A 19530-nucleotide genomic window follows, 5' to 3' on the forward strand; every position below is an offset into this window, starting at 1 on the left:
TGGTCATGAATACTCCCAGAAGACAGCAGATGTAATCTTATGATGGCAGCCCACGCTCTTCTCCAATCTACAACTTCAGTTTGTGAAAGATACTTTGTAGTGTGAAGCAGAAGTTTTGTGTGCTCAGTACAAAATGTATTACATGATCACTGACACCTATGTCTGATCACTCACAGCAGCATGCATTTTAGATCTGGTGCTCACCAAAACACTCTTACTCCTTACCCGTATGAATTGCCCAATTTCTGAATAAAGGGGCATCCTTTTCAACATCCCACCCATGACGAGCTGCATGCATCCACGGAATTTGGAATATCTTCTTTTCCTGAATGTGTGAAAAACAATTAAATATAGATGTTCCATTAGAACTAGAGCTGCTTTCACTACAGAACATTACTGTCAAATATATGTAAAATTTTCTCAGAAATTAGGCTTAGCTCAAAAACAGTGTGTGTATGGAAACTGGAAAGAAACATTTCCAAGATGAGAGCGGATGTGTCATGATATGTCGACAGCCATAATGTTAACATTCCTTTTGCTAATATGGTCATAACGACACCGATGAAATGTCTCCATGTTAGAATGTCGACATATTGTCCCTAGTGGATCGGTGGTAGCTTACCTGCTCCCGATATTTCAAAAGTGTCTTCTGGGTCCCAGTGGTCATGTGAACGTGAGTTACGGTGCAGACATCTGATGGAGCACAGGTTTTAGCAAGTATTCTCCCCCTAATCCTGATCCCGCCCCTTCCTCCTTGTGCCTAACTCTAACCTCCCCCACACACACACACACCAATAGCCTAATCCTAACCATAAGCCTCCTATCCTGCAGCCTTACCCTAATGTCAACATTCTCAGAATTAGCATAGACGACCAGCAGGGAGCACCGGCAACAATTCAATCTGCACCGTTTTGTCTAAAAGAAGCACAAAACGGGCGTCTCGGTCCTTGCAATCAGACGCACGCTTGTACACCAGCGGAAGTGCTATTACTAGCATTAGCATAAAGTCTCACATGCGACTATGCAAAAGACACTAAAGTGGTCACAGCAGCCCCAGATACTGTGTGATTGGATAAAGGGCTAGTACACAAATGACTAGTAGATATATTTATAGTCTAATGGGCACTACACACTGGCTGATACCAGTGAAAGATATGAACGATCTCATTCATTAATGAACGAGATACCGTTCATATCTTTCAGTGTGTAGGGACCAGTGATGAACGATGTGCGGCCACGCGCTCGTTCATCGCTGGTGCCATCTGGTTTAAACACGCAGGCCAATATGGACAATCTCGTCCATATTAGCATGCAGTGCTATGGAGCCGAGTGATGGGGGGAGTGAAGAAACTTCACTACCCCATCACCGAGTTGCCCGACTGCCGTCGGGCAGTTCGGCGGTGGGTTGCTAGGTGTGTAGGGCCCTTAGCATAATGAATCTAAAAATAAGGCATAAAATTCATCAGGTGCAGTACAATTTAACAGACGTTGACTTGTGAACTACAAGGTCTAAAAAAAAAACTAAAAAAAAACCTTTCCATGCTTCATACACAGGGGAGGAAATTAAAGATTATCGTTCAATTCTATAGATATGTCAAGAAACAGATTTACATCTGAAAGATTATTGGGACATTCAATTAATAAGCCCAGTGTGGATATTACAATTTGATGATTTAGATCTCGCTAGGATGTACAGAAACTGAAAACCAAGACTATTATTCATGATGCATAACATTGCAACCACGCACTGTACTACAATGTGGTCTGGATTTAGGAAGTTGTGCTGCATATTCAGAAGGGGAATTCTAAACTGTACTTTCAGAGCATTTATTTTCAATAATGAAACTTAAACCTGCATTATTAGAAAATCAGAAATGTTAAAATGTTAATGCTAAAAAATAAACTGATAAATGAATCATGGACAACTCTACGGAACATCTAGCAGATGGCCAGATCATTCCAGGTAGGGGCTATCGGGTATGTGCATAAACCACCCAAAGATCCACAAAAACGCAGAACAAACAAGCAAACAAACACGCACAAAACAAGTGTCAGTCTTTAGTGACATCACAGTGTCAGAACTTTCTGCTAACTACTAGGCTGCTACAAAGTACAAAGGAACCAATGTGCAGTAAGGCATAGTAACTAACGTTACTTGATGCCTCATTGTGAAATGTTTTAGTATACTTGCACTTTGTTAGTAAAGAGCCCACTAATGCTTAGGGTTCTAAGAAAAGAACAGTGGACAAAGACAACCATTACTCATATAAATATTTCTGTTTCACAAATGTTATTATTCAGATCTTTTTCATCAAGGAAATCAGTTACCAGCCACCCGATGCACTTCTGAAGCTCTGTGTTCTGGTAGACTAAAATCTTACATTCGCCCTCTCTAGGCCAAGCCGACTTAAACTGATAAGAGTATGAAACACTTGCTTGGAAAAATGCTGCTGCTTAAATTCTGCTGAGAAAACGGAAAATATTTAACTTACCTTCGCAGCAAAAGTACAGACGTCTATCACTTTTTATATACAGTATACATAACTTCTCACTCCTGCATAGAAGCTCACGGTGCATAGACTTGTGCTGTAGATGGACCTTAAATTAGTGACCAGTTGGTCACTGAAGATCACGCTGTCAGCACTAACTTCAGGGAGCATGGATTCAGCTTGTAGTGCATACGGTCAGTAGCATGAAGTCAGTAGCATGGTTTATTCCAGATATGTCTTGTTCTAATATAAAATCAAGCAAGTTTCCAACCAGCCTTCATGATAATCTGGCCACTAGATTGAACTAGGTCATTTTATGGACAGATTAATGTAAGAGGAAGCAGCATTTCTCAAACATTTGTAAATATGAAGAAAAATTAAAGTTTTCTGTACATAATACAACCAAATGTTTTTCCAAATACATTTCTAGAAATATGAAAATATATCCTGCATATAACATGACCATTTCCTTCTAAGGCAATCTACAGTGTCAGCAAGACACAATAAGAAACGTAAGCCCTTCTTTACAATTCCTGAGCCCTCTCCTCCTCTGAATGTAAAAACATGAGCACCAAAGACTGTTCACCCATTCACACCAATGCTGGTAATAAAAGTACAAATGTGTGAATGAGTCAATGTGCAAATCTAAAAGCTATATTTCAATGCTTAATTACAGTGCTAAAATACTACTTTTTGAAGGGACTTGTTCAACAAGTTTTTACTTTGCATTCCATTGTTGGAAGCACATTTCCCATAATGTGGGAATATTTACCTCTTATGCCCAAGAGTGTAAACGTGTAGCAGATTACAAAAATAGATGTATTTAATGAGGTTATATGTCCAGTCCATCACTATTGTACACAATGAAATGGTAACTGGAGTCGCAAGTATTGACAGGATTTAGTTATGTGACCGGCGGTCAGGAGACCAACGGTCACATAACCTCCCCCTATATCCCGCCCCCTCACAATCCCGACAATCAGCATGCTGACCACAGGGACTATTCCCACTCATGGGTGTCCACGACACCCATAGAACAGGAATAGAACCCGTGTGTCACCACCGAGCCCGCAAGGGGTTTGCTGCACTCGCAACCCCGTGCCGGGATCCCGGCGTCCGTATGCTGACCAGCGATCTCCTGACCGCCGGCACCATTGCGAATACCCGACGTGGAAACCACGTGCCACTGATGTGCGAGGTGAACGTCGGCTATGAAGGCTGACCGAAAATGTACCTGTGCCAACCTACCAGCACCTTACGGAGTCACTCCCAGACCATCTAGCTGCTGTCCGTGTTGCACACGGAGGTTACTCTGGCTATTAGCTGGTGGTCATAATAATGTGACTCGACCGTGTATTTATGAATTTGTTTATATAGTGCTAATGTACAGTGATAATACTAACAAAGTACAAATGTGTATTAATGGATATCAATTAATCAGACTTTTAATTCCATTTTCTAAACTTGTACCAGACAGTCAAAGCTAATTGCAGAATGTTAGGTGTCACTACACATGTACAGTGGAAATTCCCATCTCTCTAATGTTTGAATTCCATTGTTCATAAGTGAATTACTGTAACATGACCCTGCAACCTTACTCTGTGTATGTGACAACATGCCCCTCCTTCTCCTGTATAGCACCCAATCAAGACACAGTAAGAGGCTTTCTTTTATAAGAACATATGCTTAGGATTCTGGAGGTAACATGGGCTGAGGTCTAAAAAAATGTAAAATCAGTGCAGGAACATTGTGGGACACAAAATCCGTACACAAATGACATTCTGGGAAGTTCTGATGGTACAGGGCAGTTTTTTTTGTTTTTGTTTTTTTTTTTACATAGAAAACCCAAAACTGCCTGTGAGTGGTACAATTTATTATTTTATAAAATAAGACATGGATCGTATGAATTCCAAAATGCCAGTCCTCGTCACACTATGATCTATATGATCTGTAGTTACTGCCACGATGAGCTGCATACATCACACATTGTATTTTATTATAAAATATTTTTTTGAACCAAACCCCTTCACCATGCTAGAATTTGGAGGAGGGCACTCTACTGAAATTATTATCCAGTATTTATTTTTTACAGCTCCACCACATTATTGAGAATTGTTCACAGAGTATTTCATCATTCATATAGTCCCTGCCCTACTTGGCGACACAATAGAATTCCCTACAATCCAAAAACTCTGGGGTCCATTCTATTAGCATCCAACGCGGGGAGAGCATTCAAATATCACACAGATAGTCCTCTGGCATCACTAACCACTGTGCCACCATGCCTCCCATGAAGTTGAGGAAGAATTGAGATTAAATGGGAAAGCAGCCATCCAATAAAAAATACTGCAGCATCTGTTCTCTAGAGATGCAGAAAGATGGAATAATCTAACCACAGTCTGCATATGTAAAACCTGTTTCCAAAGGTTTAAAAAGCTTAGAACCGTATATAATATGTGGACGCTACCTCATGTCTGTGGATCCTGATCTTTTGAATTCAATTCAGTCTAAACTATAAATAAATATCATACGGATTATAGTGGCAATCCCACTATGCAGCGCTGTATAATCATTCACATCAGTCCCTGTCGCAGTGGAGCTTACTATCTATATACCCTACCACACTGATGCACACAAACTGATTACTTTTGTCAGAAGCCAATTAACATATCAAAAAGTCTTTGGGACTTGAGAGGTAACCTACGGAAACATGGTGAGAATGTACAAACCCCACAAAGAAAGATCTCTAGCAGATAGCAAACAGATGACCCCTGCACTGTGAGGAAGCAATGCCAGCCACTATTCGGCACTATTTATTACTATGTTATATGCCTTCCACCCCCCCCCCCCCCCCCCCAAAAAAAAAAAAAAAGTAAAGTACATTCTTCTTCTTCAACATGTATACAAACAGAGAGCAGCATCTTGCTATTTTTAACTACTGACTATGAGCACATGCGCATCCCGATTTGAAGCCTACCTCTGTTTCATTATATGTGGGACAGTCCTTACCTAAAGGGACTTTGGGGGACATTTACTAGGCAGTGAAAAGAGCGGAGAAGTGAGCCAGTGGAGAAGTTGCCCCATCAACCAATCAGCAGCTCTGTATAATTTTATAGTATGCAAATTATAGATGTTACTTCAGTGCTGATTGGTTGCATGGGCACTTCTACACTGGCTCACTTCTCCGCTCTTATCACTGCTTAGTAAATGTCCCCCTTAAGGTGGGTGCACACTAACAGATATATCTGCCGATCAATTGATCGGCAGATATATCTATGGATATATCTATGTTGAGCATACACACTGCCCGATCCGTTGGGGACGGACGTCGTGAGCTGGGCGGGTGTGTACACACTCCCACCCAGGTCAGCTGTCAATCACCACCGGCCGCCGCAGCATGTGGCATGTCGGCCGACCACCCATATACACACAGCGACGTGCCAATATATCGGCAGATATATTGGCCGTCGGCTGTGCTGCAGGCCCGACGCAATATGTCTGTGAACGACGGAGTTCACAGACATATCGGCCGTACACACTGGCCAACGGACCCGCGATATATCGGCCGTTCACCTACAGTCACAGTATCATCTTTAGGGAGATTAAAAGTTATGACAAAATATCTCCCCACTGGTGCATGTTTCAATTCAAAGATTTTTTGGGGAAAAGGAAGGGCTTTGGTGGTGCAAATATAGATATAGAAGGGGTAACCTTTTTTCCGCTGTCTTGAGGCGCAAGACTCGGTGGGTGCAAATCTTTTTGTATAGTTGTTTTGGGCTTCTGTTGTGGTGTAGTGCTTTAAACCAGCCCCAACCACCAGGGAATATAAACACGCGCACACACACCTTTTTGTTTGCGAAACACTGTACTTTTTGTACCATTTTGGACCAGACCAATATTAGGAGGAATGGTGATGGAATGTGAACTATACACCCGTTTGTGTACACAATGTTATAGCTAGTTAAGCAGTGAACGTACATCTATAAATAGCTTACCTATTGAAGTCATGTATCCTGTCTTGCACTGGTTGATAGAATATTAGTTTAAAAGACACATTCTATACATTCCATGACAATTGTTTGTTACAACCCTATGGCTACTGGCAGAAATCGTTCCTGTTTTAGTACTGTTTTATAATGTCTTTATTGCGAAATGTTAAATATCCAATCCAGCAAACAGCAGCAACGTATACATACATTAAATTGTTTACTGTGCTATTAAAAATAAATCAATAAATAAAATCCAGAGTAAATAAAAGGCACGAAAAAAAATAAGATTTTACTTACCGATAAATCTATTTCTCGTAGTCCGTAGTGGATGCTGGGGACTCCGTCAGGACCATGGGGATTAACGGCTCCGCAGGAGACAGGGCACAAAAATAAAGCTTTAGGATCAGGTGGTGTGCACTGGCTCCTCCCCCTATGACCCTCCTCCAAGCCTCAGTTAGGATACTGTGCCCGGACGAGCGTACACAATAAGGAAGGATTTTGAATCCCGGGTAAGACTCATACCAGCCACACCAATCACACCGTACAACTTGTGATCTGAACCCAGTTAACAGTATGACAAACGTTGGAGCCTCTGAACAGACGACTCACAACAATAACAACCCGATTTTTTTGTAACAATAACTATGTACAAGTATTGCAGACAATCCGCACTTGGGATGGGCGCCCAGCATCCACTACGGACTACGAGAAATAGATTTATCGGTAAGTAAAATCTTATTTTCTCTGACGTCCTAGTGGATGCTGGGGACTCCGTCAGGACCATGGGGATTATACCAAAGCTCCCAAACGGGCGGGAGAGTGCGGATGACTCTGCAGCACCGAATGAGAGAACTCCAGGTCCTCTTTAGCCAGGGTATCAAATTTGTAGAATTTTACAAACGTGTTCTCCCCCGACCACGTAGCTGCTCGGCAGAGTTGTAATGCCGAGACCCCTCGGGCAGCCGCCCAGGATGAGCCCACCTTCCTTGTGGAATGGGCCTTGACAGATTTAGGCTGTGGCAGGCCTGCCACAGAATGTGCAAGTTGAAATGTGCTACAAATCCAACGAGCAATCGTCTGCTTAGAAGCAAGAGCACCCAGTTTGTTGGGTGCATACAGGATAACAGCAAGTCAGTTTTCCTGACTCCAGCCGTCCTGGAAACCTATATTTTCAGGGCCCTGACAACATCTAGCAACTTGGAGTCCTCCAAGTCCCTAGTAGCCGCAGGTACCACAATAAGCTGGTTCAGGTGAAACGCTGACACCACCTTAGGAAGAAACTGGGGACGAGTTCGAAGCTCTGCCCTGTCCGAATGGACAATCAGATATGGCTTTTGTGAGACAAAGCCGCCAATTCTGACACTCGCCTGGCCGAGGCCAGGGCCAACAGCATGGTCACTTTTCATGTGAGATATTTCAAATCCACAGATTTGAGCGGTTTAAAATGTGATTTGAGGAATCCCAGAACTACGTTGAGATCCCACAGTGCCACTGGAGGCACAAAAAGGGGGTTGTATATGCAATACTCCCTTGACAAACTTCTGGACTTCAGGAACTGAAGCCAATTCTTTCTGGAAGAAAATTGACAGGGCCGAAATTTGAACCTTAATGGACCCCAATTTGAGGCCCATAGACACTCCTGTTTGCAGGAAATGCAGGAATCGACCGAGTTGAAATTTCTTCGTGAGGCCTTCCTGGCCTCACACCACGCAACATATTTTCGCCACATGTGGTGATAATGTTGTGCGGTCACCTCCTTCCTGGCTTTGACCAGGGTAGGAATGACCTCTTCCGGAATGCCTTTTTCCCTTAGGATCCGGCGTTCCACCGCCATGCCGTCAAACGCAGCCGCGGTAAGTCTTGGAACAGACCTGGTACTTGCTGAAGCAAGTCCCTTCTTAGCGGCAGAGGCCATGAGTCCTCTGTGAGCATTTCTTGAAGTTCCGGGTGCCACGTCCTTCTTGGCCAATCCGGAGCCACGAGTATAGTTCTTACTCCTCTACGTCTTATAATTCTCAGTACCTTGGGTATGAGAAGCAGAGGAGGGAACACATACACCGACTGGTACACCCACGGTGTTACCAGAACGTCCACAGCTATTGCTTGAGGGTCTCTTGACCTGGCGCAATACCTGTCCAGTTTTTTGTTCAGGCGGGACGCCATCATGTCCACCTTTGGTCTTTCCCAACGGTTCACAATCATGTGGAATACTTCCCGATGAAGTCCCCACTCTCCCGGGTGGAGGTCGTGCCTGCTGAGGAAGTCTGCTTCCCAGTTGTCCACTCCCGGAATGAACACTGCTGACAGTGCTATCACATGATTTTTCGCCCAGCGAAGAAACCTTGCAGTTTCTGCCATTGCCCTCCTGCTTCTTGTGCCGCCCTGTCTGTTTACGTGGGCGACTGCCGTGATGTTGTCCCACTGGATCAATACCGGCTGACCTTGAAGCAGAGGTCTTGCTAAGCTTAGAACATTGTAAATTGCCCTTAGCTCCAGTATATTTATGTGGAGAGAAGTCTCCAGACTTGATCACACTCCCTGGAAATTTTTTTTTTTTTTTTTTTCCTTGTGTGACTGCTCCCCAGCCTCTCAGGCTGGCATCCGTGGTCACCAGGACCCAGTCCTGAATGCCGAATCTGCGGCCCTTTAGTAGATGAGCACTCTGCAGCCACCGCAGAAGAAACACCCTTGTCCTTGGAGACAGGGTTATCCGCTGATGCATCTGAAGATGCGATCCGGACCATTTTTCCAGCAGATCCCACTGAAAAGTTCTTGCGTGAAATCTGCCGAATGGAATCGCTTCGTAAGAAGCCACCATTTTTCCCAGGACCCTTGTGCAATGATGCACTGACACTTTTCCTGGTTTTAGGAGGTTCCTGACTAGCTCGGATAACTCCCTGGCTTTCTTCTCCGGGAGAAACACCTTTTTCTGGACTGTGTCCAGAATCATCCCTAGGAACAGCAGACGTGTCGTCGGAAACAGCTGCGGTTTTGGAATATTTAGAATCCACCCGTGCTGTCGTAGAACTACTTGAGATAGTGCTACTCCGACCTCCAACTGTTCTCTGGACCTTGCCCTTATCAGGAGATCGTCCATTTTCTTTGAAGAAGAATCATCATTTCGGCCATTACCCTGGTAAGGACCCGGGGTGCCGTGGACAATCCAACCGGCAGCGTCTGAAACTGATAGTGACAGTTCTGTACCACGAACCTGAGGTACCCTTGGTGAGAAGGGCAAATTGGGACATGGAGGTAAGCATCCCTGATGTCCCGGGACACCATATAGTCCCCTTCTTCCTGGTTCGCTATCACTGCTCTGAGTGACTCCATCTTGATTTGAACCTTTGTATGTAAGTGTTCAAATATTTCAGATTTAGAATAGGTCTCACCGAGCCGTCTGGCTTCAGTACCACAATATAGTGTGGAATAATACCCCTTTCCTTGTTGTAGGAGGGGTACTTTGATTATCACCTGCTGGGAATACAGCTTGTGAATTGTTTCCACTACTGCCTCCCTGTTGGAGGGAGACGTTGGTAAAGCAGACTTCAGGAACCTGCGAGGGGGAGACGTCTCAAATTTCCAATCTGTACCCCTGGGATACTACTTGTAGGATCCAGGGGTCCACTTGTGAGTGAGCCCACTGCGTGCTGAAACTCTTGAGACGACCCCCCACCGCACCTGAGTCCGCTTGTACGGCCCCAGCGTCATGCTGAGGACTTGGCAGAAGCGGTGGAGGGCTTCTGTTCCTGGGAATGGGCTGCCTGCTGCAGTCTTCTTCCCTTTCCTCTATCCCATGGCAGATATGAATGGCCTTTTGCCCGCTTGCCCTTATGGGGACGAAAGGACTGAGGCTGAAAAGACGTTGTCTTTTTCTCCTTTATACGGCAATACTTCCATGTGCCGTTTGGAATCTGCATCACCTGACCACTGTCGTGTCCATAAACAACTTCTGGCAGATATGGACATCGCACTTACTCTTGATGCCAGAGTGCAAATATCCCTCTGTGCATCTCGCATATATAGAAATGCATCCTTTAAATGCTCTATAGTCAATAAAATACTGTCCCTGTCAAGGGTATCAATATTTTCAGTCAGGGAATCCGACCAAGCCACCCCAGCGCTGCACATCCAGGCTGAGGCGATCGCTGGTCGCAGTATAACACCAGTATGTGTGTATATACTTTTTAGGATATTTTCCAGCCTCCTATCAGCTGGCTCCTTGAGGGCGGCCCTATCTGGAGACGGTACCGCCACTTGTTTTGATAAGCGTGTGAGCGCCTTATCCACCCTAAGGGGTGTTTCCCAACGCGCCCTAACTTCTGGCGGGAAAGGGTATACCGCCAATAATTTTCTATCGGGGGAAACCCACGCATCATCACACACTTCATTTAATTTATCTGATTCAGGAAAAACTACAGGTAGTTTTTTCACACTCCACATAATACCCTTTTTTGTGGTACTTGTAGTATCAGAAATATGTAACACCTCCTTCATTGCCCTTAACAAGTAACGTGTGGCCCTAAAGGAAAATACGTTTGTTTCTTCACCGTCGACACTGGAGTCAGTGTCCGTGTCTGTGTCGACCGACTGAGGTAAAAGGACGTTTTAACGCCCCTGACGGTGTTTGAGACGCCTGGACAGGTACTAATTGGTTTGCCGGCCGTCTCATGTCGTCAACCGACCTTGCAGCGTGTTGACATTATCACGTAATTCCTTAAATAAGCCATCCATTCCGGTGTCGACTCCCTAGAGAGTGACATCACCATTACCGGCAATTGCTCCGCCTCCTCACCAACATCGTCCTCATACATGTCGACACACACGTACCGACACACAGCACACACACAGGGAATGCTCTGATAGAGGACAGGACCCCACTAGCCCTTTGGAGAGACAGAGGGAGAGTTTGCCAGCACACACCAAAACGCTATAATTATACAGGGACAACCTTTATATAAGTGTTTTTCCCTTATAGCATCTTAATATATATATATAATCATATCGCCAAATAAGTGCCCCCCCCTCTCTGTTTTAACCCTGTTTCTGTAGTGCAGTGCAGGGGAGAGCCTGGGAGCCTTCCCACCAGCATTTCTGTGAGGGAAAATGGCGCTGTGTGCTGAGGAGAATAGGCCCCGCCCCCTTTTCGGCGGGCTTCTTCTCCCGTTTTTCTGAGACCTGGCAGGGGTTAAATACATCCATATAGCCCCAGGGGCTATATGTGATGTATTTTTTAGCCAGAACAAGGTATTCTCATTGCTGCCCAGGGCGCCCCCTGCAGCGCCCTGCACCCTCCGTGACCGCTGGTGTGAAGTGTGTGACAACAATGGCGCACAGCTGCAGTGCTGTGCGCTACCTCATGAAGACTGAAAAGTCTTCTGCCGCCGGTTTCTGGACCTCTTCACTTTTCGGCATCTGCAAGGGGGTCGGCGGCGCGGCTCCGGGACCGGACTCCATGGCTGGGCCTGTGTTCGATCCCTCTGGAGCTAATGGTGTCCAGTAGCCTAAGAAGCCAATCCATCCTGCACGCAGGTGAGTTCACTTCTTCTCCCCTAAGTCCCTCGTTGCAGTGAGCCTGTTGCCAGCAGGACTCACTGTAAAATAAAAAACCTAAAAACTTTTTCTAAGCAGCTCTTTAGGAGAGCCACCTAGATTGCACCCTGCTCGGACGGGCACAAAAACCTAACTGAGGCTTGGAGGAGGGTCATAGGGGGAGGAGCCAGTGCACACCACCTGATCCTAAAGCTTTATTTTTGTGCCCTGTCTCCTGCGGAGCCGCTAATCCCCATGGTCCTGACGGAGTCCCCAGCATCCACTAGGACGTCAGAGAAAAGAAGCTAAAATAGCTATACAATAAAGATAGTGATAAGTGTACACACACAGTTATAATGAGAATATTGATCCACTGTTGATCGCAGGATGATCATAAAGACAAAATATTTGACGGCTGCCTGAATTACTTATTTACTTGCTATAACGGAGTAACTGATGGACTGCAACACTAATCAATTGAACTTAACTTGGGTATTTCGGCTAAGGTAATATTTGGAATATGCAGAATTAGCGCTACACACTGATCATGATCATGCCAGTACTAACAATTAAGATATTTAGGGGGCAATTCGATTGTTTCATCATGCCTGATCTCTAGTCTAAAGTGATGGGAGATCAGTGGGCAATATTGAATTTTTTTACACGCAGGTCACGCTGAAACAGACCAGGTTTTGCCGCGTAAAGTGGATAAACCCAACTAAACTAATCGGTGCCCAAACGGGTCACTTTTTGCACATTTTGTCTCACAACCCTGCAGGGGACTGCAAGCTGAAATGTGTCACCCTGTGGCTAATCATGCCCAAATGGCGCAACAATTGAATTGCTCTGTTGGACACCATCTGGTGGTGGCCACAGGGAAATTGTTTAATGGGTGCCTGCCACTACAGGGTGCTGCTGTATGGCCGTGCTGGCAAAAAGAAATGTGCGAAAAGTGACCCATTTGGGCACACTTCTCATGTCACGTCCAGCCCTTTGGTTGGGTTTAGCTGTTGTACACGTTAAAGGGAAAAATAAAAAAAAATAATGAACTATGCACCCAATGTCCTATCACTTTAGACGGGAGATTGGGGGGGGCGCGAAAAATAATTGAATCGCCCCCTAAATGTCATTCAAACACTAAATGTGTTATAACCTGGGAGTTGTATATTTACAAAAATGTTTTCTGATCCACTGTACAAATGTCTGCATCACATGTACATTTGTTATCAAACACCAATCATAACAATCCAAATATGCATGTTCCCAACTCTTCCCAGGAGCCTTCAGGTTACAGCTTGTAAATCTCAAAAGAATAGAGTGTGAAACGCTGATAACACATGAATACTACAGGAGTGTGCTCCTACCCACAAACTTGCCAAACAACTCAATAAGCTAAGAGTGCAGTTAATCATTACTGTGTTTGCATTCATGGACAAGTAAAACTAGCAACCCAGGAAATATACTTATTAACTCACACCTCATTCTTAGTAACATTTGCCATATAATACTGGATTAAGAAATATTGCATCTACAAATTTTATTGAGATCACTTGGTTATGAGTAACAGCATAAACATTGTGTACTTCCTAGTAAACATTGTCCATTAAAAGGTTGTGCACAAGTTCCTGCTTTCCTAGCCATCCCCCCACCCACCTTCCTTTAGTGGATTGTTATAACAGAACTAAAGCAATGCACAAACACTTTTTTATTTTGATATTAAGTCTAGGAGGAATAAAGTAAATCTGCTTGAACATGCTCTCAACATGGGAAAAAAGAACAAAACAAGACCAAAAACAACCAAACAAGGGGCCTAATTCAGACCTGATCGCCACTGTGAGTTCTCGCACAGCAGCCGATCAGGTCTGAACTGCGCCGCCGCTGCAGTGCGGCGATGCATGCCCGACAGCCGATGGCCATCTCAGCCCTGCGATCGCCTCTGCCTGCGGTCGCTGGGCGGGCCGGCGCAGTTTGGCTGACGTTTTAGGGGCGCGGTCCGGGCAACGCAGGTGTGCCCGAAACGTGCAGGGGTCGGGCCACGGCGGCTGCGTGACATCACAAGCAGCCACTGCAACGCTGATTGACATGTAAAGGTGTTCGCTGGGCGGGAGGGGCCGGCGGAGTTTGGCCGCCGCTTTAGAGGCGCGGTCCAAGCAACGCAGTCGTGCACGGACTGTGAGGGGGGTGGGCTGCGGTGGCTGCATGACGTCACACGCAGCCGCTGCGATCCAGACAGCGACGAGTAGTTCCCTGCCAGGGCGCAGGAGCTGTGCAGGTAGGGAGCTACTCGTCAAGTACAAAAGCATCGCAGCCGTGCAATGCTTTTGTACTTGTGCGTGGTGGGGTAGGGCCTGACATGCGGGTCAGACTAGCCCTGTGCTGGGCATCCCCCCGCATCTCTTTTGCACGGCTACGATCAGGTCTGAATTAGGCCCAAAGGCTGTTGGAAACAATGAGCAAACATCTATAAATACTTCTAGTTTTAGGAATGACCAGATTTAAAAGATATAGTAAGTATATAAGAGGGAGAACTCCCGCTAAATGTCAGCAGCAGGGCACCAACTGTGACCCCACACAAGCCGGGAGTCACAGTCTTTGCTGGACTGTAGTTCAAATTCTAATGCATTCTTTTACAAAATACGTACTACTAGGTACTACTGTGTGGCATAATGTGAATACAGGGCACTACTGTATGGCATAAAGTAAATTGAGGGCACTATTGTGTGGTGTAATGTGAACTTTGGGCACAATGGGGTAGATGTATTAACCTGTAGAAGGCATCCTAATAATAATAATAATAATTTTATTTATATAGCGCTCTTTCTCCAATAGGACTCAAGGCGCTTAACAGATACATAGCATAATATAGTACAGAAAATAATGAAGTACAGAAAAGCTTTTCATAAAATACAGAAGCATGTAGATACTAATGGTAAATTATGGGAATGCTTGAGTAAACAGGAAAGTCTTGAGCACACTTTTGAAGGACTCTATAGTTGGGACCGCTCGCACTATGCGGGGAAGCGAGTTCCATAGAGTCGGAGCAGCATGACTAAAAGCTCGACCCCAGATGAATTACGGGAGATTCTAGGTACTGCTAAAAGTCCTTCATCTACAGATCAAAGTAATCGAGTGGGGCAGTATGGGGTCAGAAGCTGCTTCAGGTACCTTGGGCCTTGGTCATGTAGTGCTTTGAAACTCAGTAAGCCAATCTTGAAGATGATTCGCCATCTTACAGGCAGCCAGTGAAGGGAGTAGAGTATGGGTGTTATGTGGCTAGAACGGGGCTGGTCGGTTAACAGTCTGGCAGCTGTGTTTTGCACCAGCTGTAAGCGGTGCAATTCTATTGCTGGGAGACCAAGGTAGAGGGCATTACAGTAGCCTAATCGAGATGATACAAATTCATGGATGACTTTTGGCAGATCATCTGAGGGAATTAAGTGCTTGATTCTGGCTATGTTCCTCAGGTGAAAGAATGAGGATTTGATTGCGGCTGATATCTGATGTTTAAGTGTCAAGCCACCATCCAGGACAACGCCAAGATTCCGCACACGATTAGTGGTTTGTAAGTCTGAATCCCGTGTGTAAGTCCAGTTGGTTGGCTATGCTGCAGTCTTGTCCTTTGATGTTGCGGTCCGATCATAAGGACCTCTGTTTTATCCGGGTTCAGTCGCAGCCAACTGGCACTCATCCACTCCTGGAGTTCAGCTAGACAGCCATTTAGGGTTGCTATTGGGTTATCAGTGCCCGAAGCAAAGGACAAGTACAGTTGTGTATAAGGAAGTGATAAAGCAGTGATAAGTGCAAGGTGATAATGCATCAGCCACTCAGCTCCTAATTGTTAATTTACATATGGGAGCTGATTGGCTGGTGCGTTTATCAACTTGCACTTATCACTGGTTTATCACTTCCTTATGCCTTCTCCAGGTTAATACATCTGCCCCAGTGTGCCCAATAAAATCCTAGCATGAACACGAATCATAGCCATACTGCAAATGGTGTAAACATTTTGCATGACTATTAGTTTGTCTAGATAATTTCAGATTTAGGTTTAAAGGAAAAAGCACCTCAGTCCCATGTACCCACACAACAGGGGGTCCTCCCTGCTGACAGAAAACGTGTGCATATTCAGGCATTGGTCTGCCCACCCCGCAATATGTCATTGTTCAACAGCACAAGTATATGGCAAAGATACACCACAACCACTCACCAAACTAGGACTCGTCAGAATAACACTATCTGCAAAGATTGCATATAGGGGGTAATTCCAAGTTGATCGCAGCAGGAAATTTTTTTAGCAGTTGGGCAAAACCATGTGCACTGCAGGGGGGGCAGATATAACATTTGCAGAGAGAGTTAGATTTGGGTGGGTTATTTGGTTTCTGTGCCGGGCAAATACTGGCTGCTTTATTTTTACACTGCAATTTAGATTGCAGATTGAACTCACCACACCCAAATCTAACTCTCTCTGCAAATGTTATATCTGCCTCCCCTGCAGTGCACATGGTTTTGCCCAACTGCTAAAAAATTTCCTGCTGCGATCAACTTGGAATTACCCCCATAGTCTTACAGAATTCATATACAAGCTTTTGAAAAGATTGGTTGCCCAGGGGTACTCGGGCGCTTTAGATACGAGATGTTTAGCCAAGCTGCAGTCTCAGGAAAAGGGAAGTCACTCCCGTATGTAATGCACAGAAAAAAGGGTAATGAGACTGCGCTGAATTTGATGAATACAACAATGTTGATATAATAAATAAAACAAAAAACTGTTTTATTTATTATATCAACATTGTTGTATTCATCAAATTCAGCGCAGTCTCATTACCCTTTTTTCTGTGCATATACAAAAAACTGTTTTATTTATTATATCAACATTGTTGTATTCATCAAATTCAGCGCAGTCTCATTACCCTTTTTTGTGTGCATATACAAGCTTTTACCTGTAACCAGTACTCAAGCGCAGGTTTATTTCTCTTATAAAAAAAGAACCATGTAAGACAATGACAATACTATAAGGAAGAAATGCTGGTAAAGACACAAATGTAAAGGCTGGCAGACCACAGTACAGAGCAGGAACAAAAGTACTCGCAGAGGAAGCGGGAGTTAGGTCTGGATGGTGGCCAGAGATCTTTTACAAGTTGCTTGCAGGATGTGGGAGTTAAAGGTTTACATAACATTTTACCAACTATGGGAATCCCCTAGTAAGTTGAATTTACAAATTCCCATTTAACAAAAATAAATAAATTCTTTGTGAAAAGGAGGCTTTAGAATGTTGTTACGAAAAGCAAGAAGCATGTTTGGATGGTACCATATAACAATGTATGTATTGTACAACTGTTGTATGTAGCCATTTATGGCTGACAATTATTGCCACGCTACGCCTTCAAAAATGTTGTGCCTGCTTATAATGCTGCAGTTTTCCAGCTGATCCGCATCACATCTTATATATCTATTGGATAATTTTCATGGAAACGGTGTGTGAAAAAAATCATCCAATGTATATATGTAATTACAGACATTGACTAAAATGAAATACATATACAGGATCATTCAGCCTTGTATTTGCTGCATACTGTGCAGAAGATTTCTCCAAAGTTCTAACAAAGCTGGAGCTTATTGTAAAGTATTAGAAGAGTAGAAAGGGGTGTGTATCACGATGCAGGTAGCCGGGATCCCGGTTGTCAGCATTCCGACGCCGGGATCCTGCTGGCTGCAGAATGCCAGGGAAGGGGGGGGGGAGTGTAGCAAGACCCTTGCGGGCTCGGTGGAGACCTGCAGACGCCACAGGGTCTATTCCCACTCTATGGGTATCATGGACACCCACAAGTGGGAATAGTCCCTACTGGTGAGGGGCATGATGTAGGGGGGGTGATGACCACCGGTCACGTAACTACATCCCGTGGAAAGTCCCAATAAATCACAGCATCATTTATCGTACACAGGGGTCTTTTATGGAACGTCTTCTACAGGTAACTGCAGTGTAAGCCCATGGCAACCAGATGTTTGCGTTTGATTGCCTAGAGAAGCTGCAGAGATTTTTTTACTCATTCATTAAGTGTGCCACACACATAAGTATCAGCAGCCAACGCTGAATTTGGTATAAAACATCCACAAACTATCACCACCATAAATAAACATGTATACAAAGGTAATAAAAACTGTGAGAAAGAACACAATTACCTTATTTAACCATTTTAAGCCCGGTATACCATCCGCATTTATCTGTTCTTCTAACCATGGCCGCATCCGCATCCTTTCCACTGGCATATTTACAGAACGGATAGTATGGAGCTGCAAGAAAACATTTTGAAAATGTAAGAAATTTCTCTTCTTAAAAATGACCACGTGTATAGCACACATAGGGTAGTGGCACTGTATTCAATGGGAAATCGAATCCCCAAGTGAATGTATTCAGCAGAAATGAGGAATGTCTAATAATAACTGTACGTCACCAATATACCAAATTTGGATCAACTGTGTACAAATGTTACATGAACTTCATAGGCACATAGCAGAATTAGGACTAGGCAGATTAAACATAAATTAACAAATACTAGTATGTATGTATGTATGTATGTATGTACATACATACTATAATATATATAATAAGACTTTACTCACCGGTAATTCTATTTCTCGTAGTCCGTAGGGGATGCTGGGACTCCGTAAGGACCATGGGGAATAGCGGCTCCGCAGGAGACTGGGCACAACTAAAAGAAAGCTTTAGACTACTGGTGTGCACTGGCTCCTCCCACTATGACCCTCCTCCAGACTTCAGTTAGGATACAGTGCCCGGGAGAGCTGACACAATAAGGAAGGATTTTGAATCCCGGGTAAGACTCATACCAGCCACACCAATCACACCGTATAACTCGTGATACAATACCCAGTTAACAGTATGATAACAACTGAGCCTCTCAACAGATGGCTCAACAATAACCCTTTAGTTAAAGAATAACTATATACAAGTATTGCAGACAATCCGCACTTGGGATGGGCGCCCAGCATCCACTACGGACTACGAGAAATAGAATTACCGGTGAGTAAATTCTTATTTTCTCTGACGTCCTAAGTGGATGCTGGGACTCCGTAAGGACCATGGGGATTATACCAAAGCTCCCAAACGGGCGGGAGAGCGCGGATGACTCTGCAGCACCGAATGGGCAAACTCTAGGTCCTCCTCAGCCAGGGTGTCAAACTTGTAGAATTTAGCAAATGTGTTTGACCCCGACCAAGTAGCTGCTCGGCAAAGTTGTAGAGCCGAGACCCCTCGGGCAGCCGCCCAAGAAGAGCCCACCTTCCTCGTGGAATGGGCTTTCACTGATTTAGGATGCGGCAGTCCAGCCGCAGAATGTGCAAGCTGAATCGTACTACAGATCCAGCGAGCAATAGTCTGCTTTGAAGCAGGTGCACCCAACTTGTTGGGCGCATACAGGATAAATAGCGAGTCAGTCTGTCTGACTCCAGCTGTCCTGGAAACATAAATTTTCAGGGCCCTGACTACATCCAACGACTTGGAAGCCTCC

At 44.6% G+C, this 19530-nt stretch overlaps 1 protein-coding gene across 2 annotated transcripts in view; it reads right to left on the reverse strand.

Annotated features, from left to right (window-relative positions):
- The window catches only part of IRF2 (interferon regulatory factor 2), a 190814-nt gene that overhangs the window by 54674 nt on the left and 116610 nt on the right, over positions 1 to 19530 (reverse strand). For both annotated transcript variants that reach the window (XM_063920713.1, XM_063920712.1), the window contains exons 2-3: positions 18185 to 18295; positions 226 to 325 (exon numbers count right to left, since the gene is read on the reverse strand). In XM_063920713.1, the coding sequence (XP_063776783.1) occupies positions 226 to 325; positions 18185 to 18271 (187 nt within the window). In that variant the 5' untranslated portion in view covers positions 18272 to 18295. The remainder of the gene's footprint in view (positions 1 to 225; positions 326 to 18184; positions 18296 to 19530) is intronic.

This window comes from Pseudophryne corroboree, chromosome 1 (genome assembly GCF_028390025.1).
Source record: "Pseudophryne corroboree isolate aPseCor3 chromosome 1, aPseCor3.hap2, whole genome shotgun sequence".
NCBI lineage: Eukaryota > Metazoa > Chordata > Amphibia > Anura > Myobatrachidae > Pseudophryne > Pseudophryne corroboree.